Consider the following 24,565-nt stretch of genomic DNA (forward strand, 5'->3'; position numbering starts at 1 on the left):
CACCACATCCACATATGCCGCCCAATAGTTCTAGCCCAGAGCCTGGCAAACAGTAAGCATTTAATCCGTAAATCCTGACAAGTCACACTCATTAGGCGTGCGAAGTCCCCTCGGCCCTGAGCTACTTGGAGTCTTTTTATTTTTCACACCAAATCCTGGGAGAGGTGCTGTTGTCCAACTCGCATTCAAAACTGGAAACTGAGGCTCATCCAGATTCAGCTGTGTGCCTCAAGTCACTCTTGAAAACGGCACTAATCAGCAGAATCTGGTTCTGCCACCTTCCAAGCCAGCATCTACAGTCTTTGGGAGATGCTTCCATTACTCCTCCCTCCATGTCTCCAATACCTGGCCCAGAGAGGGTAAGTTCATGTTCAAGGGTACAGAGCTGGGACATAGTTCAGATTGACCCTAGAGCCTTAGGCTCGCTCTCTACTCTTCCACCCTGACATGACCATGGTTGACACTCCTGGGCTGGTGGGCTACCTGGGAGTAGAGGAGATAAGACTAGGCCTGCCTATGTGTTTGCAGCCCAGAGGTCTCATGACCCACTGGGATGCATGCAAAGCCCGTGAGACGTAAAAACTCAATGGACTTGGGCGTGGGATTGTGGGGATTGCTCTTGATAATCCATAGCTTGGGCCGGAAGCACAGGGGCAGGGAGAAAACGCACGTACGCACTCACGCACGCATGCATGCACTCGCTGTGTCTTCTCCCCGTGTCTCCCCCTCCCAAAAGTCAATTGGGCTTCCCCAACCCTAGTTCAACTATGAGGAGAAGCTAATGGTCCAGCCCTCCAGCCCTGTCCTCATCCGGCTGTCCCAGGTTTTGTTACTTTTGGCAGCGGAACACAGAGGAGTTAACATCCAAGGCAGGTTACATGCAGACGGATTCTTTCACTCGGAAGTGGGTTGCCTCCTAAAGGTCATCTCATGAAAGAAGTTGCTGGATCAGTGCAGTGCCACGTCAGCCTGACACGGCTGAGTCGACACCACAGAACCTGGCAGGTTAGCTCATCAGAGGAGGTGCTTATCCCCGCTTGCCTGGGTGACAGGCCACTTGTCCTTTATGGGTTCAGTCAAGACTGCTCTCAAGATAGTCTAAGAAAGCCATCACGGGACTCTGGGCTGGCTGGGGGGTTTCGTGGAGGTGAGAGGAAGGGGAGGGGTTTGTAGATCATTAGTGTTTGCTTTTAGAGGCAGGGTTTCATGTAGGCCAGGGTAGCCTCAAACTTGATATGTAGCTGAGGCGATCCTTGATCTGCTGATCCTTCTGCCTCTACCTCCCAAGTTCTGAAATCACTGGCATGTGGCACCCTGCCTAAGCTCTGTGCTACTGGGCATGGCACTTGGCATGCTAAGCGGGCCTTACCAACTGAGCCACACCACCTGTCCTTGTTCTTTCTTTCATTTGGGACCAGAGTTCACCCTATTATAGGTCTTGGCTATACAAGAGCCATAGAGACAGATCTTGGTTGGTGTGGGAGTGAGTACCATCCTCCTGAGGCAGGGCAGCAGTTGGAGTGGAGAGTGGAGGGTACCGTGTCAGGGATCCATAGGCTGGGCTTCATCTAGACCTGTAGAAGCTGGCTCCCACTTGGGAAATGTAAGCCTGACCGGTTAGAAGGCTTGCCCCTGCTTACCATCTGCTGGGAGAAGGGTCACAGACATGCCACCTGGCTTCCTGGGGTGGAGATAGCATCTGGGAGACAGGCTAGCTCCTCTGGGAGATGCTTGGCTGGACTCAATCATAATTTATTCAACGGCCTTAGACACCTGTACTCCGGGGCCAGTGCTGGCCTTGGCCTTTAGCCAGGGCCGAGTTCCTGCCTGTTTATCTGACCTGGGGATGTGAGATGTGGGGCAAAGGCCATCCAGAGAAAGCATCTTACCCTTCCTTGAGCTGCTTGAAGGATGGAAGGAGAGCTTGTCTTGAGCCCCAGGTAGAACAGCAGGGTCCGGCATGCATTGCCTACTGCAAAGGGGACAGTAAATAGAGGGCCTGGTGGCCCTGGATCCCAGCACCTGGACTACCCTAGACATTCTCTCTGCGAGCCTTCTAGTGGTCTCAGGACAGACCCATGCTGCCAAGCTCTTGACAGAACCGTTCCTGCTGAATCTGCACACCCGTAGAATATGGTGGCAGTGGGAAGACCACCGCATCCCCTCAGTTTAAATCAGGATCAGATCTTCCAAGTAACTTGTCCGAAGAGCACAGATAGCATCTGAGGACATGTGTCACCTCCTCAGCTGCTCACACCCATATTTTCAGCATTGACACCCTGACCCTGAAATGTGGGGACATGGCCATTAGTTGGCCCCGAGGAGGGTTTCCTGCCTTGAGGACTGAGCAAGGCAGTTCATGTTCCTCCCGTGGCTAGAAGAGAACAGGCTTCTTCGGTCCCTTGAGCTGTAAGTCTGAATGCACAGCCAGGCTGCCCTGAGCAGCTTCGAACATGCTACTCTAATGATTGTTTCGTTTACAGTTTATAGCATTTGGCTAGAGGTTGACCAGTAAGCCAGGAACTCTGCATTTGGCACAGTGGAACCTGATGCCCTTTCTTTTTTTTTTTTTTTTTTTTTGGTTCTTCTTTTTTTCGGAGCTGGGGACCGAACCCAGGGCCTTGCGCTTCCTAGGTAAGCGCTCTACCACTGAGCTAAATCCCCAGCCCCCCTGATGCCCTTTCTTTATCACATCGGCTCCCTTGGCTTGCGTGGCAACTCCCTCCCAGGTCAGCCACTCTGGTTTCTCTGATGACAACAACCTTTGTAAACAGGTGCACCCGCACACATATAAAGGGCACAGGCAAGCATCAGGTGTCTTCCTTGCTCTGCACCTTGGTTTTTAGGGCCAGGTCTTCCACTTGAACCTGGAGCTAGCCAATTCAGCTAGACTGCTTGTCCAGTAGGCCCCAGGGATCTGCCTGTCTCTACCTCTCTAGCCCTGGATTACGAAGTGTTCGTCACCACACCAGTTTCCCTACATGGTTTCAGTGGATCAAAGCTCAGGTTGATGCTTGGATGACAAACCCTTTAATGACTGAGCCCAAGTCCCTACCCTCTTTTTGAGCCAGTCCTAAGCTAGGCACTTTGCAGGCAAGATCTCAACAAATTGGGACGACAAACTAATGCGATCAGTGTTGTTTTCACTTTGAAGGTGAGGAAACAGCCAAGAGAGGTTCCGTGTATGTCTGTGTATACTTAGAGTTGTAATAGCAGGGAGCAGTGGGGCCAAGAGCCACTGCCAGGTGGTCTGTCCCCACTCCCTGGGAGAGCAGCCCTCAGCTCTGCCACTCCATTTCTCTGCAACTCTTGCTACTGTGCCACTGTCAGGACCCTGCACTTGCAAGGCTGAGGGGAGGGTGGGTGAGCCGTGCATGTGTGCAGGGCAACCCACACTAAGTTGATGGGCCCTTCATCTGCATTAGGCTTCCCGAGGCTATTCTGACTGCAGCTCCATTGTAATTCTCAATCATGAAGTAACGGCGGGGCGGTTCCTGCACAGAAGGAGGAAGGTGGCATCCCAAGCATCCAGATGGCCCCTGGCAGGCGTGGGCTTCATCCAGTCTTTATGTAAGAGTAACCCCGATTTCCAGCTTGCCTACGAGGCAGACGTTTGTACATTGTGTGTGTGTGTGTGTGTGTGTGTGTGTGTGTGTGTGTGTGTGTGTGTGTTTATGATGCAGCGGGGGAAATGAAGGACTCCCAGTGAACAGGAGGAAGCATGAGAGAAGCCAGGAGCACCTCTGGGCACTGTAGGTTCCACGGGAGAAGAGCAGGCTCTGGACTGGTGTCAAGATAAAGAGGACCAGGTGGCCTCTCAGAGCTTTAGAGGCTGATGAAGGAGTCCATGATAGTGGGGATGGCGGGGGAAAGTCCCTTCTGTGGTGAGCTGTAGGGCCTGGCGTGAGTGTGTGGCACAGTCCCAGACTCCAGGGGCCTCTACCCCAAGCATCCCTGTACATGGGGAAACCAAGGCCTGGGGAGCTGTGGCGACTTGGTAGTGTCAGGTGTTCACATGCATAGACGTGGCCTGGAATGGTGTGGACTGCATCCTAACCGGGTGTGTGTGTGGGTCTCCACATCTGACCCAGCTCTTGAAGTATCCTTGATGAGTCAGCTGCTGTCGGGACACTGAACTCTAACATCCCCTCCCCCAGCTGCAGCTTCTAAACTCAGTGTCTTACAAGTCCAGTCTTTGGTTGTTCTAGAACTTTCCCCAGGTTCCTAGAACCTGGATTGGAGGAGGAGGCTCATGACTAAGGCTAATGGATAATGAGCTCGAGGCTTGCCTGAGACACACAGCGAGGGCCAGGTAGGCTCAGAAACCTTAGGAAGATTATAGAAATAAATAAATAAGTGAATATTGAGTTGTCCTCTCATCTCTATCCTGTTTGAGATGTGGCCATGGGTAAGCAGTGCCTCACCAGGCCTAGCTCGCAAATCCATGGCTTTGCAAATGTTCTCATCCACTTGGCTCCCAGCACTGATATTAGAGGCAGGCACCACCACAACTGGGTCTCTCTCCTGTGGGATGCCAGGCCTCCTACCTCCAGTCACTACTACTCCCTGACCTCCTTCAGTGTTGTTTGGTAATTAAATAACTGATTATGTGGAAACAGAAGATATCTCCCGCAGATAAACTGGCCCTAATCCTTGTTAGAGGAGCAAGCTGTGGTTCATTCCCAGGTTGAGGCCATGGGCCATGTGGGCTGTGGCTGGCTACTCCTTTCCACAAATCCACTCACTGTCTCCTTCATCCACTTCTTACTAACTGCTCGGTCTTCTCATTTTCTCATCAAGTTCATTCACCCAGATGCTTGCCCACCAAGCTTTCCTGGAGGCGGGTGCTATGATACCAGGAGGGTGCTATGGGACTGGGCAGGAGTTAGGAGAAGGCCCCTGTGAGGCTACACAGGCTCATGCATGCAGGCCTAATGGACTCAGCTCACCCCAGTGGGCAACATATTTATGTACTGGTCTCCTCAGCAATGGATCATTAAGGGGCAGGGTGGAGGCCACCAGCTTGCGAGGGATGCCCTTCACAGTCGTTCCTGTGACTAAAAGGATGTCTCCTGTTGCCCCCATCCTATGTTCCCTCTAGGACTGCACTCTTGCCAGGTGGTGAGAATCAGCAAAAGAATCACTCCAGGCTCTTGTAGCCTTGGGCAGGCCTCAGGTCTCTGCTCAGAACACACGCTAATAATATTCTTGATGATTAGCAGAAACCCATGGGTTTTGTGCAACTTCACCAAAGTCCAGCCAGGATGCTGAGTGAGTATGGCTAAAGAGGGTTACAGGGATCCTTGGGGTACTGGAAGCAAGGATGAGCCAAAGGGTCGAAGATACCCCAGGGCTCTTCTAAGGAAGAGCTGACACAAAATGTCAGCAGCTTGGTGCCTGGAATAATGGTGGTTGTGGTTGGCATTGGGTGAGCACTTCAGAGCAAGAGTGACCCCTTGTAGGACCCAACACAGAGGCCCTCAGCTCCATCGCTTGGTTGGGTGAACTGTATTGGTCTCACTCTAATGGAATGCTGATGCCGTGAACTTATGAAAGGGAAAAGGTTATTTAGCTCAGAGTTTTGGAGGGTATAGTTTAAGACTCGTGGCTTTGGATCCTCAAGCAAAGGCCCAGTATAGTGACCCAATGTGCAAAGCACCTACGTCACAAGCCTGGGAACAGAGAACCAATTCCAGCCATGAAGACAGTTCCCTTCAGGGCCACACCAACAATAATCTAAGGACTTTCCGTAATGTACCACCTCCCACAGCTCTACCACATTCTGATAGTGCCACCCTGGGAACCAAGCCTTTGACACTTGGGCCTCTGGGGAACTTCAGTGTCCTAGCCATAGCACAAGCCTTTTGCTTTTTCAGCTTCAAACACCAATGTTTTGTGAGTTTCCTCTGTTCTGTGGCAGACAAGGTGGTTAAACACACACGTAACTATGTTCAGCTGCTGGCTGGAAGATTCTGGAAGGTTCTAGAAGGCTTCTCTCTGAGTCCTTTTCTCACAATATGGTCTTTTTTTTTTCTTTTCTCCCCCAGGTGGGACAGGTTCTGCTTGCCTTCCCCATGGTGACTGGATTCAGGGATCCTAGGTCTCTCAGCCTCAGTCTTGTTTTTTCCCATGGCTCCTGCCAAGTCCAGCAGCCTCTAGGGCTCCAGGCAGAGGAAGTCAGCTCCAGCTTTCAGAGGAACCGTAGGCGGCCATATTTGCAGATGAATTTCCACAGGAAGTGGTAGGCTTCGGGAATTGAGGTGGGGACTGAGATGTGAATTGCTCCAAAGCCAAGGGGCTCAGCCCCAGGGCAGCTTAGCGCAGCCAGTGCTGCCCTGACATGGGACTTTACAGGGCTTCGCTGCCTCCACCTGACTTTCCTGCTCTTCATGCAACCCCCAGCAGCAGGGCATTACTTAAAGGAAAGAAACCACACCAAGGCTGTGTCATTAGCCCCAGGAATATTGGGTTCTATTGTCAGTGGATGTGAGGTCTGTGGCCTTGATCCCCACTCTTCAGCTAGCACTTGGGGCAGAGAACCCTGTGTGTGCTCTATGCCCAGGGAACCTGGGACTAGTGAGAAAGGAAGATAAAAGAAAGGGCTGGGGGTTGGGGATTTAGCTCAGTGATAGAGCACTTGCCTAGCAAGCGCAAGGCCCTGGGTTCGGTCCCCAGCTCCGAAAAAAAGAAAAAAGAAAAGAAAAAAAAAAGGGGCTGGAAATGCTGATGGGAAGCCCAAGGCTAGCCTTTGTCCCATTATTTACAGGTGGTGACATTACAGGTGGGGCAAGCCTGGGGCTGGCCACCAAGGCACCCAGTGAGTGAGATAGCGTAGTCTCTCTGGAACTGAGGGCTTACGGGTACCTGGTCTGCAGGCAAGAGGGGTAGGCCAGCAGCCCAGCTGGCTAGCAGAGTTTTCAGGGCTGGGCTGGTGTTAGGTCATCAGCATTTTCTGGTTATGGGGATTTGGGAAAGATTTCATGTCAGAAACAGGCTAGGTGGCACCAAGAGCCATGTGGACAGGAGGAGCACCCATGACAGAATGTGGGTTCGGCTGGTGTCCCCTCAGAGCTGTGAGCCTCAAAGTGGGGCTGCCTTTGTTCAAGATGAGTGCACTTTCTGCCTTGCGCAGACGTTACAGAGGGGCTGAAAAACAACTATACTGTGTGTAGTGGGATTCATTCATGAAGACCAAAATAGGGCTCTAGATGCCTGCTGGACAGAGGAGGAAGCCTTTGGGTGTCCACCTGCTCAGCTATTCCTGCATGCTTACAAATAACGCATGTCCTCTGCTCTCAAGACAAGGTGTGTCAGATCATCATCTGTGTGGACAGTGACTCCGAACACCAGGTATTCTGATAGCAACCTTAGGAGGACAATGCACACTGTCCCTGTGTGTTTCAGGGACAAGTGAGAGGAGCTCTGATATCAAAGGTGTGCCCCAAAGCAAGGGATGTCATAAGCTGAGTTTCTCAGCACAGAGGGGAGGAAACACTGGTCCCTATCTGCATGCAAAAGCCGGCTGCGGAAGCCCAGAAGGCTCTGGAACTACAAATCAGCAGCACAGGCAACAGGCAGCATACATGCTAGGAAGTGATGACCAGAGAGGTTAAGTAGCTGACTCAAGGAGTACACAGCAATATTGTCTTGCTGGGATCCTGATGAGTTATAGTTTGTAGGAACCACTAGACTCACAGGGGCTGGAAAGATTCCCTATACAGTTAACTGGAATAGAGGGGAGGGCACACAGTTTTCTGGCTGCTTCCTGGTGCAGGGCACTCCTCTGCCATTTGTATTCCTCTCTGGGAATGTGTGAGGGACCTACAAGGTCATGCATAGCCAGTCCAGCAGCCAGTTGCTCTCTGTCCTGACATCTGACCCAGAGCTGTGGTCATCAATCTATCTACCTTTGCCCAAGTTTAAAACTGCCCCATATGCCTAACCAGGAGGAATGACTGTCCATATGGTTGTCCGGCAAGAAGACTGGGTAGTCAGTGGGAAGGAACACTGTGCTGGGTGTCAGCCCTGCCCTCTGAGGTTAGCTCTCAGCAGGTGATGAACTGGGTCAAACTACAAACAAGGGCTTTGCAGAGCAAGAAGGCACTGTGGTTCTCCCTGACCAGAGGTTCTCAGTCTGAGACCCCTGGAAGGCAGGTCCCTCACAGCAAGCAGGCCTGTGGGGCTGGATCCTTCCTCTCTAGCATGTCCCACCTGTTGCAGGTTTCTGCATCTTATAAAGGCTGCTCCAGCAACCCTGGCTGTGCTGGCTATGCACTGCGGTCACTGCAGGATCTGCCCAGCGCCAGGACAGTTAAATTAAGTGTGGAGGTGGAGCCAAGCTCTTCTTCATTTGAAAGTTCCTAGGGTTAGGAACCACTGTTCTGGAAAAAACAACCGGGGCTAGTGTGTGTGTCTGTGTGTGTGTTTGTGTGTGTGTGTGTGTGTGTGTGTGTGTGTGTGTGTCTGTGTCTGTGTCTGCGTGTGTGTACATAGTACATTTGGTTAATGACTTGTTTCTCTCTTGTTTATCTTGGCTCCCAGCTCAGCCTCTTGTTGGCTACCAGGTTAGAACAGCTTCCTCCAGTTTCCTGTCTGGGAGGCTGTTGGGAAGAGACAGTGGATCTGCCTCTTTGTGCCCTGTTCCTTTTGTTTCCAAGGAGAGCTTGTGCATCCAGTGTAATTCAGCAACTATTAAAAACCCATGATGTTTTCAGGCACGGTGGCACAAACCTTTAATCCCAGCATCTGGGAGGCAGAGGCATGTGGATTTCTGTGAGTTCAAGACCTATAAGTCTACAAAGTGAGTTCTCAGACAGCTAGGCTATTACACAAAGAAACAGAGTCTTGTAAAACCAAACCGAACCAAACCGAACCAAACCAAACCAAACCATACATGATAGCAAGATCTTCCCTTAACCATGTGACATAAAAATGAATCAGGCTTCATAGTCACACCAGAGTACTCACATGCACGCTGTGTGTGTGTGTGTGTGTGTGTGTGTGTGTGTGTGTGTGTGTGGAGATGAGGCATGTGTCCAAAATGAGGGGTGAGACTCAGTCTATAAGGAAGGGAGCTTGGTGCAGTCCATTCTATATTTATTCTAATCTAATCCCATGAAGTCTCAACTATTTTAACACCCATAGCAGAGATAAAGAAGTGAGGTTTAAAAAACAGGTATCACCAGGTGTGGTGGTGCAGCCATTAGTTCAAGCATTCAGGAGGCAGAGGCAGGCAGCTCTCTGTGAGTTCTAGGCCAGCTAGGACTTCATAGAGAGACCCTGTCTTTAAACAAACAAACAAACAACAAACAAATAAACAAACAAAAAGACTCCTTCAACTCTGCTCAAGTAAAAAAAAAAATCAGATCTTGAAGGAGAAGGGGTTAAGAGGACCAGGAGGTTCACACCATCAGAAAAACTAGAAAAAAGTCGTGTGGGAGAAACTCTTCAGAAGTCTGCTTTTTTTTTTTTGTTTGCTTTCTCTCTTTTAATGATTTTATTTATTTTGTGTATGTGAGTACACTGTAGCTGTCCTCAGACACACCAGAAAGGGCATCGGATCTCATTACAGATGGTTGTGAGCCACCATGTGGTTGCTGGGATTTGAACTCAGGACCTCTGGAAGAGCAGACGGTGCTCTAACCACTGAGCCATCTCTCCAGCCCCAGAAGTCTGCTTTAGCGGATGCATAGTGTTCCACCTTGGGAAAGTGTTGTAGTGATGGTGAGGACCCACGCACACAAAGCTTGCAATAGTGACACCCTGCTTCTATTTAGGAACAGGGAGTGATATGATTTGTCTTGTGGGCCAGGTGGAGAGACTTAGATTTTATATCTCAGGTAATGGGAGCTCTTGAAAATCCTCGAGCAAGGGTGGCATTTGCTATCACTGGGAAGCCTGTCTGCTCTTTCCTGAAGGGAAATGGAGGAGCAGTGGATCTGGGGAGAGAGGAATAATATGGAGGGAGGGGAGGCTGTGTTTGGAATGTATTGTATGAGAGAAGAATAAATAAAATTTAAAATGTAGATGTGTTAAAAAAAAGTTCTAGGGGTCATGGTTTAGGGAAAAGAGGGAGCCTCAGGGAGGTCAATGGAGGGAGGAGGCCTCAGCAAGTGGAGATACCCCAGTATAGGGAAGAATAAGAAATCAGGTCCATGTGGGTGGGGTTCCATGGCTCCATGAAATGTTCCTGGATGTGCAACACTTCTGTGCACCTGCCTGTTAGCTGAAATATATATACTTTTAAAACCAGGCTGAAGCGGGGCCAGGTGGGTCCCCAGGGCTAGCCAACAACATGTGCACTGCCAGCACAATGTGGATCTGGTCACTGGGCTGTGACCCACTCATCGTGGAGGACTTGGCTCAAAGCCTAAGGCTTGGGTTCCTGTGCCAGCTCAGAGCTGGCCACCTGCCACACTCCCAAGAGAAGGGTGGAAAGTTGGCTTGGTCGCCCGTCCTCCTGGCTGCAGCCTTCCAGCAGAAGCCACTCTACCTGCTTACTGCTGCAAAGCTCACAGGCTCTGTGCACATCAGGCCCGGTGCAAACTCTCCAGGCTAAAGCTAGTTCCTAGAAGTCAAGTCTGGTTTGGAAAAGGGCACAGGGCTAGGATCTTGCCACTTGCTTGCTACTGGTGACCTTGGGCATGTCCCTTAGCCACACTGAAGCCTGGGCTGGAGCTTTAAACACAGCCCCAAGGGGCTGACTATTGGTCTTTTCTCGGCCCCTCCCCCATCCTGTTGCTTCTTCTCTCTGACAGTATCCCTTGGGGGACATCAAGATGGTTTAAGGTTTGACGGAACAAGCCATTTCCTATGTTTTAAGCCCAAGGCCATGTTAATAGTTTTGTTAATCTACAGACTGGGCAGTATTGATGCCCATTTAGAAATAACCCAAGCATGGTCCAGAGACTTCTACAGCTTGTACAGGGAGGAACATTTGAGAGAAAGGGTTGGAACAAAGAGCTCATCCAGGCCTCCCTGGACACACATAGTTCCCAGAGAAGGCTGTCCCACAAAGGGGACATCCCCACGCCCACGCCCTGGAATTGAAGGGTACACAGCACCTACTCCTTCCTGGTCCACATAAAGAAGTCAGTAGAAAAAAAAGTCCGTTTCGGCCTCAAGAACCTCCACCCCTTCCAGGCCTCGCCCGCCCATCTCCCTGGATAAAGACAGGCTCCAGCTGCAGTTCAGAGGCCTTGCTTTGTTTTCGGGCTTGTTTTATACTAACCTTCTATTTATGGCCCGGGACACAGGCTTCCCATGTAAGGCAAAGACATTAATGAGACTGAAAAATGTGTTGGGGGTAGCGGGTCTTGGATTAAAGAAAACATTAAGAAATATGTGAACCGTGGAAGCAAGAACGCCTGGTGTCTGGCTTGGTTCAAAGAGCTCCCAAGGATAGTACGCTCTGGCTCTGTTCCGGGACAGGAGAGGCTAGGGTCCCACCGGAGGCTAGGGGAGGTCTCCTCACAGAGTGCACTCTGAGCTGCATCCACTGCCCAAGGTGATTCAGGGCCCCGCGTGGCTTCACGTGCGCCGCCCATGTGCTCCGCAGGCCAAGCATTCACAATGGAAGCGACGGCCTGTCCCGGGCTCTGGGCGAACATAGGTGGGCATCGGAGCGGGGTGGGGGTTCGCTAGCGGGTATGTTGAGAGGTCAGGAGCCGGTTCCCACGGCCTGGGCGGGAGTGCGGGCGAGTGCGTGCGCAGTGTCAGCCTCCCAGGCCCGTGCTACACGGCCTTCCGGTCACGGTGCGCGTGGCCGAAGCCTCGGGACATCCCTCCTCCTCCGCTGCCCTAGCCCCACGCGCCCGGGCACGCGTAGCCGCGGATTGCCGCGGCTCGGAGACCGGGGTGGGGCGGGGGCGGGGCCTGTCCGCGGGACCCGCCGCTGATTGGCCGCTCGTGGCGGGGGCGGGGTGCAGGCGGCAGAGCCCTGGCGCCGACGCTGGGCAGGTGGGCTCAGGACGCCGCTCGCGCTAGGGCCGGAGGTAGGCGTAGGGTGCAGCATCCGGAGCTCGAGCTTGGGCCATCCCGGGTGGACTCCACGTTCGCTGGCGGGAGAGGACGAGGGAGGAGCCCACCCTAAGAAACTTCTCCCCCCTTTGGGGAGAGGAGGCACAGTGCTGAGCGACGGCGGCTTCGGACGAAGTTGGAGCTGCTGAGCCTCGGGGCGGCGTTCAAGGCTCCTTCCCACACGCGCGCTGAGCGCAGCTAGCGGCGTCGGGCGAGGAGCAAGCGGTGGTCCTTTCCGCGAGGGTCAGCAGCCCGACTTCGGGCAGCCAGGAAGGCCGCGGCCCGGCGCGCAAGTCCCTCTACCCTGCACGCGGCCACGGCGGGAGAAGGAGGTAACGTAAGCGGCCAGGCGGGTTCGTAGGCTGGAGACACACACCGATCGTCACCCCCAAAGGTCCCCCTGAGTCTCCAGGGTTCGCTTCTACATCCCCGGAGTCGTGCCCCCTCCCCCCTCAGCGCGGAGCCCCAGGCGGGGACACCCCGAATTGAACGTTCCCAAACCTCCGTGCACCTGGCTCAACCGGAGTCCCCCGTGTCAGGGCAGGGCAAGGCCGCCGGCGGTGAGCCGGAGCCAGCCCAGCGCCCCGGCTCTGCCGAGCCCTCGGAGCCCACCCATGGGTCATCCCCTGCTCTGCGGGCCTCTTCGCCCTGTCGCGCTCAGCCCAGCTCCGGGCGCCGCGCGCAGGAGGATCTGTACGCAGTGACCCTGGAGCCCCCGCAGACGCCGGGAGACTCGGCGGCGGGAGCCGCAGGCGGTTCCCCACACCTCCAGGAGCTTCCAGGGAGCCCTCCAAGCCGTGCTCGGGGTCCGTCCCGCTGTTCCCAGGTAAGGGAGACATCCCAATGGAACGGGGGAGCTGGCTAGGTGGAGTGGGTCAGCAGAGGAACGCAGGCTCGGTGACGCTGGCATTTTATGAGAAGGGAAACTTAAACTGTACCCTCTACGTGCTGAGACGCTTTCTTTACCCACGTAGAGAAGAATTAAGCTCACTAGACAGCTCGCCTACATCTGGTGGTTGCTAGCCCCTTACATAGCATAGGAAAGTGGATTGATTGAGCTCTTGTGTGCTCCGTTTGCCCCTGGGAGCTTTCTTTTAGACCAAGAGCCAATCCACTTGAAACGGACGAAACTGAGGCTCAAAGAGGAAGAAGCAGTTACCTCCCCTAGATAAAACCTCCTTTGCAGAACCTTCCTGGATCAAGAAAGATCAGGGGTCCTTTAACCTATCCTGGAGTCCAATGAGCTTCGGAGCATTTCCTGCAAAATTTCCTTGCTACAAGGGTTTCCTGTACTCAGATGGCCAGTGTGTGGGACCTCTGAGCCTCACTCTCCTGTCCACCCACCCTGCCACCAGTCTAGGAAGGATGAGGAAGGGTATTGATTGTCCTGGACCTCCTGGGAGCCAGGCTAGGGTTAACGACCCGCTTTGGAGACTCAGATTTAGGTTCCTCCTAAGCCTCAGAGGGACAAGATGGAGTCCTCACAAGTCCTCCACTGGGCTGGGAGCAGCCTGGTGGCCCACAGCTGCTCAGAGAGACTGCCCAAAGAAAAGAGTCCTGTACTGGAAAGGCTTCTGGGTACCTGTTAGTACTGGGTTTGTTTCTACTCAGTGTTTAACGGAGAGGTGGGCTGAGGACGCAGACCAGATCACTCTGTTTCACACAGATCACACAGAGTTTCTGGGCTGGCACAGAGCTGATCAGATCACTCAGAAGCAGATGTCCCCTGCTCTCCGCCATCCTGACCTCCCCAGGATGGGAAGGGTGACTTTGTAAAGCCCCCGGGACTCCGCAGAGTACTGGGGAGGAGTCAGGACTACAGTGTGTCTGGTCTAAGAGGCTTGGGATGTGGCCGGTGGTGGTGGTGGTGGTGGTGTGGCGAACCTGGCTCTGGGGTGCACCCGAGGAAATCATTCTTACCCATCTGTACCTGCTCAATTCCCATCAAGCACTGGGGTATACACGCGGGAAGAAGGTGAATGGCCCACAGTTGCTCTGCCTGCGAGCTTGCTGGCAAGAGTGTGCAGAATCCCGGGCAGGGTGCCCACCCCAGCTGCCTGGAGGGAGAGAGGAAAAGGGACTCTTCCATGGCTCACAGGGTCATTCCCTGCCCAGTGCCAGCTGGGGCTCCACTGAGTCAGAGCGGTTAGGAGAAGACTAGTTCAAGCCGCTGGAGGGTGGCGGTGGTTTTTTATAGGTGAGAGGTCAGGTTTTACAGCTGAGGACCATGTTTGTATTCCCATTCGGGCATCTGCTGTTTGGACTCAACTTTTTTGAGAACCAGAGTCCCCATCTGTCCCTGGAGGGCTTCTCATAGGAATAAGGCAGCCCCTGTATGACAGATTCCTGGGGATGATGAGTGCTCTTTCTGGGGACAGCCCCACTCCTGTCTTTGAGGTACCTCCCAGCACCCTGCTTACATCCTCTTACATTCAATTCCTTACCTCCCTAGACCCCCAGGGTTGAATACTGGGAAAGAGGGTCTGCCCCACGCTGTCTGTCCTGCACTCTAGGGACCACCTCCCACAATACACGTGCTTTTCTGCCCGGGTCACTGTGGGCTGTGTCAGCTGCCCATAGCAGTTCTTATGGGTGGTGGAGTTTCGGAAGGCCCTGATGTTCCCCCACTGAATGCACACCCGTGAGTCTGTGCTTTGGGGTCGCACTGCTGTGCATACAGAAAGTGCTCAGTAAGTGATCCCCGACAGGAGAGAAACTGCAGACGATTCTGCAGGCCTCAGGCTCACCCAATCCTCTCCCTCCCCTGCTCCCAACCCCACTCTGGCATTTAGGTTCTGTCTTTCCCTAATGCGGGGTTAGCCTGACTGGAAACGGAGGGAGATGGGCAGGCAGCAGGGGAGGCTCTGCCCACAGGGCCTTAGGGCTTCCCTCAGTCTCCTATGGGGGTGGAGCCACAGACGCCCTGTCACCTGGCTGCCAGGTATCTGGGTGCCTCACACAGCCCCACGTGGCTGAAGCCATGTGAAAAGACTAGTTCTGTCAGCTGAGAAAGCCTCAGGTTCTCCTCCTCTGTCTCCTCCCCTCTCTGATCCTCCAGCTCTTATTTCTAACTCCACGCTGCGCCCCATCCCTCCACGAGTCCTCCTCGTTCTGTTTTCCTCTGCTTTCTCTCCTCCTTCACTCCTGTCTCTTACTCCCCCCCCCCATTCCCTGCTGCACTCTGACTCTCTTGCCTTGTTTCTCTGACTCCCTCCTTTCCGTCACTGGAGGCCTGGCTAGATGCTGGGGCACGGAGGCAGCATCTCTGGGACTGCTGGTTCATTCCTTGCCCTCCATCTGATGAGAGGCCATCAGTAGCCCTCCTCCCTACAGAAGGACTGAGTGGGTGAAACTAACCCACAGGTCTCCAGTGGTTCCTTCTCAGCACAGCCAGGGGCTGTGCACGTAGACTGGGGTGGAGGGAGAAAGCCTCATGGCCAGGGTGGGACTGGGGCCAGAGGAGTAAGAGGGTTGGGCGATCCGGATGCCTGCAGAATCGTCTGCAGTTTCTCTCCTATCGGGGATCACTTATTGAGCACTTTCTGTATGCACAGCAGTGCGACCCCAAAGCACAGGCTCACGGGTGTGCATTCAGTAGGGGAATAACAGGGCCTTCCAGAACTCCACCACCCGTAAGAACCGCCATGGGCAGCTGACACAGCCCACAGTGACCCGGCAGAAAAGCATGTGTATTGTGGGAAGTGGTCCCTAGAGTGCAGGACAGACAGCGTGCTCCTTCCCAGGACCTTGGCCACTCTGTGCTTCAGTGCCCTCATCATCTGGCCTTGGGTCATTGAGGGATGGAGCAGATGTAGGCCTGGCATTCACAGCCCCGTGATAGATATTAGCTGCAAAATAAAAGACAGCAGTGTTGTTGTTCTATACTTAGCCCACGCTTGGCACACTCCTGGGCTTGGCCCAGGAGTGATGGTTCTGGTGCCAGGCCTGGGGTCCACAGTATTCTGAGCTGGCCCATGTGTTTATCTCTGACGTTCATTCTTGGAGGCCGTGTTTCAGGCTGGGAGCTGGGATCATTTGCACTGTGGAAATTGACAAAGGATACCAAGCCGAGTTTTAAGGAAAGGTACGGAGCCTCAGGCAGGCAGGCAGGCGCAGAGTGAGTGCATACGCATCCAGTCGGGTGTCACTCACCCTGAGAGGCCATCTCAGACCCCAGTCCCATGATAATCTGATAATGACAGTAGAAAGATGGCTGGGGTATACAGATAAGGCTGTGGTCTGAGTCTATAGCACCTTTGTGCAGCCCCTATGTTTCAGAGACACTCTCTGCACTGGGATGCAGCCCCCACTTGTCTACTAAAGGTGTGGTTTGTGCAATATCCAGCCTCCACAACTTGTAGTAGCCAGCAAGGAACAGCCATTTTCTGCAGGCCTGTGTCCATGTGCAATCCTGGGGTTGGTAAGCTGTCCTCTGTATCTTTAGAGGGGTAGCATTTGGGGTGGGCTTCACAGCTAGAGGAGAATGGCGTTAGGCAGAAGGTGATGGTAAGAAAGGTGTGGAGGCATAACTCAGACTCACCTGGGCCTGAGGGATCCTAGGGTCCTGAAACAACAGAGGAAGGGGACTGGGGACGGCCCTTTGATAGTCCCGTTGGAGCAGAAGCCTTCATAGTTCACGAAGATCTAGAGACTTTTACATGAGAAACTCCCACAGAAAGTTTTGGGTTTCCCTCCAAACCCCAGAACCCCCCAGTCTTTGGAGTCTGATACTCAAGACACTCTTCCTTTTCTCACTCAAGCTCAGATTGCTCAGAGGCAAAAGTTACTGAAGCCAGCGGTGGGCCTTATGTGAGAAGGAGCCTACCATGATACAAACCTCGGGTCCAGGGTGTATCCTGGGATGTCACGAGGGGGTTGGTATGGAAGTGGCCTGGACTGCCTTTTCCTCCTTCCCATTAGAGCTGCAGAGCCATAGGACCCCTGAAGTTTAAGAAATGTAGGCTAAGAACTGAGCCACGCACTAGGAGCTGAGGAGTAAGGAGTGGTGCTCTAAGAGAAGGCTGTCCCCTAGTGGTCGTGTCTGCCTTAGGAATTTCACCGGTGTGGAGCCCTGAGCTACAGTTGAATGGAGTAGGAAAAGTGAGGCTAACAGGGTAGCTTTCTGCCCCACTGAACAGCGAGGGGGTCTTGTGCCCCTAATAATGAGTGTGAGGATGGATAAGTGAGCGAGTTGAGAAAAAGAATAAGGAGGTTAGGGGTCATGAAAGAAAGAAAGGAACAAGGGAGCGGCTCCAACCTAGAGCTCCCTCAAGGACCCTAGCCAATGGTTTCTCTTTTACAATAGAAAGCAGAAACCTGGCCAGAGGCCCCTGACTCCTGCTTCCTTGCTTCTGCCACAGCCCAGAGCCATGATGAAGACCTTGTCCAGCGGGAACTGCACACTCAACGTGCCCGCTAAGAACTCCTACCGCATGGTGGTGCTGGGTGCCTCCCGGGTGGGCAAGAGCTCCATTGTCTCCCGTTTCCTTAATGGCCGCTTTGAGGATCAGTACACACCCACCATCGAGGACTTTCATCGCAAGGTGTACAACATCCATGGGGACATGTACCAGCTGGACATCCTGGACACCTCTGGTAACCATCCGTTCCCTGCCATGCGCCGGCTGTCTATCCTCACAGGTGAGGCGACCGAGGGAATGGGACAGCTGGCTTGCATCCATGTTCCTCTATCTGACGTGTCTAGGAGGTTATGTCTAGGAAACTGAGGCAGAGAGGCTAAGTGCCTTCGTCCAGGGGGAAGCTCACGATTGCTGTTCAGGGACTCTACCCTGTGGACTGTCTGCCCTGCTAGGAGCAGCATCCGGAGAGGGACAGGTTGTGGGTCACCAGGGGCCTTCTGGCCATATGGCACTGGCTGTCATGGTCATTCCTTGAAGCCATTCTTAAGTCGGTTGCTGGTCTCTGGTGTGAACACTGTGGGGTACAGCCATGCCCTCGGCTATATCCCTGGATGGAGATAGGAGAAGGGAGCATGGGGCTGGGGAGATAACTCAGCCAGGAAAGCATTTGGCGTTGATGAACACGGGCCAGCATCGGATCTCCAGCTCCCACACCAACAGCTGGTGTGTTGGTGAGCGCCTTGTTACCTCAGCACTGGGAGGTGGATCCCTGGGACTCACTGGCCAGCCAGCCTAGCTTGGTCAGCAAGTTCTAGATCTGTGAAAGACCCAGAAACCAAGGTCGATAGTGACACAGGAATGACAGGCAATGTTGGCCAACACTGCACACTCACACAAGTACACGCATATGCATACAACACGCGCACACGTACACACAGATGACAATTTATAAAACTTCCACATCGAGGCACTCCCACCAAGAACTCCATATAGTTCCCCCTTTCTTTCCTTTCACCCTTTCTGTTCCAGACTGCTTGTGGGGGCCCCCAATTCTGAGAAGAAATATTCTGCTTAAGGAACTCAAGGTGGGCCTGGGTTCAGATCCTGATTCTGTCTATAGTGATGTCATCGTCAGTGACTTTGTGACCACGTTCCCCAGGTGGCTGTGAGGACATGAGGGTGTAGGGCAGAAGCCCACAAAAGATAAATGTCACGTTGAAGAGGTCTTCCTGTTTGGGAGGGGACTGGATGCCCCCTGGTAGAAATAGGCATATTTCAGTGTTAATCTTCAATTATAAAGGCGATCAAAGGCAAACTCTGATTAAACAGTGCGTACTAGGGACACATTCTCCACCCCAGGCCTTTGGCTTACAGGTGACCACCAATCCCTAGCTAGCCAATGCACTGACGTCACTTTGTACCCCATGAAGGCGAGGGCTTGGGTCTGTTTCCTGCATCCTGAGCACATCTGTCTGTGGCTTTACTTGCCCAGTGGCCTAGTCCAGGCCTCATTTTCCAGCCTGGTTCTGGGCACAGAAGATGCATTCCTACCAGCGTTTCCTGCAGCTGCCAGACAGCCAGGCAGGCTCTAATACCTGGCATTTGCAGTCCGAGATTTGAACACTTGGAGGCTGCAGGGGGCAAGGGTTTGTCTAATGCGACAGAATGAGGCTTGGCAGCAGGAACTAGAGCAGTTGGCAGAGTCGAGGTCCTGAGTCAGGCATTCATCATCCCAGCCCTTCACGGACCTCATTGAAGACCAGTGTGCCCAGGCCCAGGCCCAGGTCCAGGGGACGGGTGGCCAGGCTGGAATGGGGGGCCCTGTGCTTTGGGGCCCTTCTTCCTAGTTTATGCTGGGTGTGTTGTGTCACCGTAGGGGACCAAAATGTGCTCGCAGAGTCCAGACTTCTCTGGACTTCCAAACTGTGATGTTTGGCTGGACCCAATGGCTGGCTCTCTTATCTACACACCAGGGACCTCAGACCCACACTCTGGGCTGTAAAGTTGAGGGCAAAGGTGGGAAGGGTCTCGGAGGAGGAAATCGTTTCTCTGTGGCAATTGGCTTGGGGTTGCGGCTGGAAGCTGGTTCACGTACCTGTAGAGCTTCCAGGGCGCACCCTAATAATCAGACTCACGCGGATGCAGTGTGGGCCGCAGTCTCTTACTTACCCCCACGGTTTGTCCTAGAATCAGAGAGCGAATCCCGTAAGCCAGGCATGGGCTGGGTGAGGACCCCATCAGATTTCACGGCCTAGCCACATTCGAATCGTGTGACCTTGGGCAGGTTACTTGCCCTTTCAGAGCCTTAGCTGGGTCACGAGTGGCAGGAGATTAATAAAGCCTTCCCCACGGGGGTATTATGAGGCGCCCGGGAAACAGCAGGTGTGCTCAGTGCTGTGCTCTCGGCAGGTGCCTGTGTTCCCGTGAGCGTTACTGATGCCTGACACGGCTGAGTGCATGGCGCACTGTGAGCATTCGCTCCAGTCACCCTCCTGCCAGGCAGCCTAATTGACATGACGTGGGAGGGGAAATGGAGGAGCTCAGAGATTCCATAGACCTTAAGGTTACTAAGTTGAGGTAAGATGCAAACCCCAAGCCCCCTCTTACCAAGAGACACCAGCACACGCTGAATTCCTACTGTGGACGAGGTACTGGCGAAGGCTGTGGGGGTGTGGCTGAGTAAGGATGGCCACCCCTCCACGTGCACAGGAATTCTCTCATAGCTCTTGTGCATCGCCACGGGGATGCCTTGGTCCTCCACAGGCCTGTAGAAAACAGGACAGGGACTGACCGCAGATGAGTCCACCACGGGGTGCCTCACTACCCACAAACCCTGCTGAACCTTGCCTCCCCTTTTTTGGGAAGTGGGGACAGCGATAGCAGATTCCCAGAAGAGCCTTCATGTTGAGGCTTGCAGGCTTCCTGGAAGCTGACGGGAGCCCGTGTCGAGTGGGACGCCAGGCCGTCTTGGCCCTTGTTCACTTACTTCATCCCCTCCACAGGAGACGTCTTCATCCTGGTGTTTAGCCTGGATAGCCGGGAGTCCTTCGACGAGGTCAAGCGCCTCCAGAAACAGATCCTGGAGGTCAAGTCCTGCCTGAAGAATAAGACCAAGGAGGCCGCAGAGCTGCCTATGGTGATCTGTGGGAACAAGAATGACCACAGTGAGCTGTGCCGCCAGGTCCCTGCCATGGAGGCGGAACTGTTGGTGTCCGGGGATGAAAACTGCGCCTACTTCGAGGTGTCAGCCAAGAAGAACACGAACGTAAACGAGATGTTCTACGTGCTGTTCAGCATGGCCAAGCTGCCCCACGAGATGAGCCCTGCACTGCACCACAAGATCTCCGTGCAGTACGGTGACGCCTTCCACCCCCGGCCCTTCTGCATGCGTCGCACCAAGGTCGCAGGTGCCTATGGCATGGTCTCGCCCTTCGCCCGCCGCCCCAGTGTCAACAGTGACCTCAAGTATATCAAGGCCAAGGTCCTACGGGAGGGCCAGGCCCGAGAGAGGGACAAGTGCAGCATCCAGTGAGAGGCAGGGACTTCGGGGAGGGGGCTTGGGCAGTGCCTTAAGGGAGGTGGCTGAGGATTCCCACTGCCCACATCCCACAGAGGGCCCTAGGTGTGTACACTGTGCCCATTCTCTTGATTCCTGGCCACCACCTGTGAGCTATGATTGCGGTTCCTTTGTGGGAGGACAGAGATGTGTCTGGGGGTATGTCAGCACTCACGCCAAGACAATCTCCCAGTGACCTTAGAGCGGGAGGGATGGGGGAAAGGCCAGGAATCCTGCGTCAGAAGCAAGATGCTCAGTACAAGTCACAGGATGAGAACATCTTAGCCAGATGTCCCAGCCAGATTCCCTGGTGGCCTCTGCTCCCTCTGTGCAGACAGGCTTGGTCTCTATGCCTCTGGAGAAACCACCCTCCTGGGTCTTCAGCTCCTGCCCTCTGGCCCAGCTGTGTACCCCCTCGCCTCCAACTTAGCCCCTGGCCACTCTGACGTTGAGCCAACAGAGAAACAGAGACAGACAGAGATGGAGAGACACGTGCCTGTGTCCCTCAGACCACTGCCTCTTGGCTACATTCCCAGGCCTGTCCATATAACATTTCTCGTTGTTTTGAAGTGTGTTTCCTGTTCTGTTTGCAGTAGACATGAAGTCCTTGTACTGTAAGAGCCCAATGCCTTGTCTTTGACAGGGTTTCCCTACTCAAATCCATTGCTTTAGCTGGGGTCTCCCTTCCTGCTCCCAGGCAGGCTGTGCAGCTGGGTCCTACCCAGTGTTCATCAGCTTACAAAGAGCCCACAGTGCCACAGCCACCGCAGGACCCTCCTGCCCTCAGGAGAGGATGATGGGGCTTTGAGAATGTGACTCCAAACCCTTCCGGTAACTAGTTCAGGACAGAGCTCTGACTGGATGCAGCTTTCTTCCGCTGTAGTCCCTTAAACATCTGCTGAGTACCTACTGGATACTCGGTCACTTGTGTGCTAGGCAACAGTAGGCGAGGGGCCTCATGTGTCCCCCAGCTCCAGCCTCTGCCCGTCCATGGTGCCCCTTCTGCACACACAGCTGTTAGAGGATGTGGAACAGCTGAGAGCCAGAGCCGAGTCCAGGACAGGTTGGAAGGAAGACTTATGGTGGGACTTCTCCTAGCGTTCAGGCTATGCTAGGTACACGGGAGTGGGGTTGAGGGACGACTATGACCCTGAAAACCAAAGGTCCCGTTCACCAACTCTTAATACATTTGTGCTTTCGTCTCCATAGTACTGCAGCTGGCCCACTGAGATGGCTCCGTGGGCCAAGACACGTGCTGCCAAGCTTTCAGCCTGAGTTCGGTTCCAGGGTCCCATGAAGTAAGGAGAGGAGTAACTTGCTAGCCATCCTTTGACCTCTGCACATGCACACAGAGTGGTGAGGCTGGCGGTTATCAGAAACCATAGGAATCTACCAGTGCATTCTCTCAAGGCCCAAGTCACTCACCGCAGGCGAGGCCAGCCATGGGCCTTCCACACACACCAGGTCACACCCTGCGCTGGAGCTCCCTGCGACGACAGGGATTTGGATCATGTTACACACCCCTCCCCCAGAGCAATCACTGAGGTAATCTGTGGATGCTGTGCAATGCTCTTCTTAACGCACACCAGGCCCAGCCCTGACTCCACACCTCAAACAGCTGCCGCCCAGCACAACTGCTTCAGCGCTTGCTTCTGTCCTGCAGTGACCCCAGCCTCAACCCCGAGAGTATACCAGGTACTTGTCCAGGCAGGTGTTTGGCCTGGCCCCATCCAGTCAGGCTCCATTGCGTGGACCTCTGTGTACACTATCAATTAAAGTTGGTTTGTTAGCAGCAGTGTCTTTGATGCTTACTTCCTGTATTTCCCTGGGATGGGCCTCTCCCTGGGCCAAGGCCTCCTTGCATACAACAGTGGAAATTTTGGAGGATGAAACCCAAATAAGGAGATTGGGCCTGGCCTGTTAAGTGTGTGTGCCGGGAGTGGTTACTAGCAGCAGCGTCTGCATTGATCATTGATCCTCAAGACTGGAGAGCCAGGCATTGTGGCATGTGTCTGTTGTCCTGGCTACTTAACAGCGGTGGCAGGAGGCACATAGAGTGACCAGCCTGGCACTATGAGTGCTGCCTCTACGTAATGGAGAAGATTGGGATTGTGCTGGATCTCTGCTGGGGGTGGGGGGGCAGAGATGCTGCCCACACCTTTCAAGTCACAGGACAGACCCTCCTCCATAGGGATGGTGGGCACTGTCGCCTAGAAGGCCAGCTAGGGGCAAGGTTAGCACTCCTCAGTGTATGACAATAGGCAGGCGGCTTTCTGAATGGCAGGAAGAATCGAAGTGAGAAGGGATGGGATGTGGTTAGGGACAGCACCTGGAGGCAGGGTTGTCAGAGGCAGGGACACTGGATGCTGGAGCCAGAATGACCCCACAGGTGGTACTTCATGTGCCTGGGTGCCCCTCCCTGAGCAGAGGGGAAGGCAGATGGCTGCTGCTAACCCATCTTGTCGTCCATTTCCATGGTACACCTTGTGACCCGTGTGTTCTCAGCTGGCACAGAGCTCAACTGCTTGTCCAAGAGGCATAGCTGACATGTGAATGGGGTTCTGGGACCAAGGTGTGTCTGGGAGGAAGGTTTTCAGCCTGGCAGGTGGCTTTGAGCACAGCAGGTTGCCAGGGCCTGCAGATGGAGATCAGAGACTGGGACAAAGGACCCACAGGGCCAGGAGCCCAGCGAGGGGACTACAATCTCATAGGGTCATTTGCAAGCAAAGTAGGCTAGACTGTGTTGGGGTGTGGGGAGAGTACCTTGCCAACTTTTCTGCTCTCTAGCACTTGGCCACACATGGCCTGGGTCTGAGTGTGGCACGAGCCTCTTGGGCACTTTCTCAGTCATGTCTTTTGTAGAACGAAATATGGAAGTGATCTCCTCCCCGTTGTTACGGTCACTGTCGTGGCTACACCGGAAAGCGTCCTCCCCAGCGTGTCCTCTTAGAGTCTAGCTCACTGCCACCATCACATGGCTTTCATGTGGGACTTTGAGTAAATCACATCCCAACAGACACCATCCACACACAGGTGGTAGGCAGGTCCCGCTGGCCCAGCTGAGCACAAATCGACTATTTCCATCGCATAGCCCAGAACCGGCTAGCGCCATGTCCCTCTTCCCTCCCCTCTTCCTTGCTCCATGCTCCCTCCTCCCTCTTCTCTCTCTACTCCTCCCTGCTCCCACCATTCTGGCACGAGAATGAGGTTAACAGGAAGACTTCCCCTGCAGACATCTCCACCTAGGACAGGGTAGAATGAGATGTTAGGCTGCCCTTCCTGGAGAGGCTGAGGCTGACCTGAGAACCTCGTGCCAATCCCCTGGCCTCTCAAACGAACCCCGAGAGTCGGGTTTCTGAGAGGCCCACACTCTGAACATCGAGTACTCGTCTGTTCTGCCTCCTTGAACCTGTCATTCAGGAGAAAATCTTCAGCCTGCGTCATGGCCTGCTGGAGGCTGGTGTGAGCCTGCGGGCAGCTCAACAATAAAGGCTCCCAGTAGTTGGGAGGGAAGGGATCTTCCTTTTGCTGAAGACCTGCTATTCCCTAAGCATATGCTGGCTTCTGACCTGTGTTCTCATTGGATCTTTTCTGCAGAGCGTCACAGAAGGACTGAGAACAGGCACAGAGA

The 24,565-nt window shown here is 53.9% G+C and overlaps 1 protein-coding gene across 1 annotated transcript; it reads left to right on the forward strand.

The window, feature by feature from the left end:
* Positions 1-12,002: 12,002 nt before the first annotated feature.
* Positions 12,003-22,728, forward strand: Rasd2 (RASD family, member 2). Its single transcript, NM_133568.2, has 3 exons — positions 12,003-12,844; positions 17,379-17,658; positions 20,381-22,728. The coding sequence occupies exons 2-3, from the start codon at positions 17,388-17,390 to the stop codon at positions 20,908-20,910; spliced, it is 801 nt and encodes a 266-aa protein (NP_598252.1). The 5' UTR covers positions 12,003-12,844; positions 17,379-17,387; the 3' UTR covers positions 20,911-22,728.
* The last annotated feature ends 1,837 nt before the right edge of the window (positions 22,729-24,565 follow it).

Source organism: Rattus norvegicus, chromosome 19 (genome assembly GCF_036323735.1).
Source record: "Rattus norvegicus strain BN/NHsdMcwi chromosome 19, GRCr8, whole genome shotgun sequence".
Lineage (NCBI taxonomy): Eukaryota > Metazoa > Chordata > Mammalia > Rodentia > Muridae > Rattus > Rattus norvegicus.

Excerpts from the sequence above, each read along its gene's own strand:
- Rasd2 (NM_133568.2), top strand. The coding sequence starts at position 17,388 with ATGATGAAGACCTTGTCCAGCGGGAACTGCACACTCAACGTGCCCGCT. Across the intron at positions 17,659-20,380 it reads CCGGCTGTCTATCCTCACAG|GAGACGTCTTCATCCTGGTG; the intron begins GTGAGGCGACCG and ends TCCCCTCCACAG.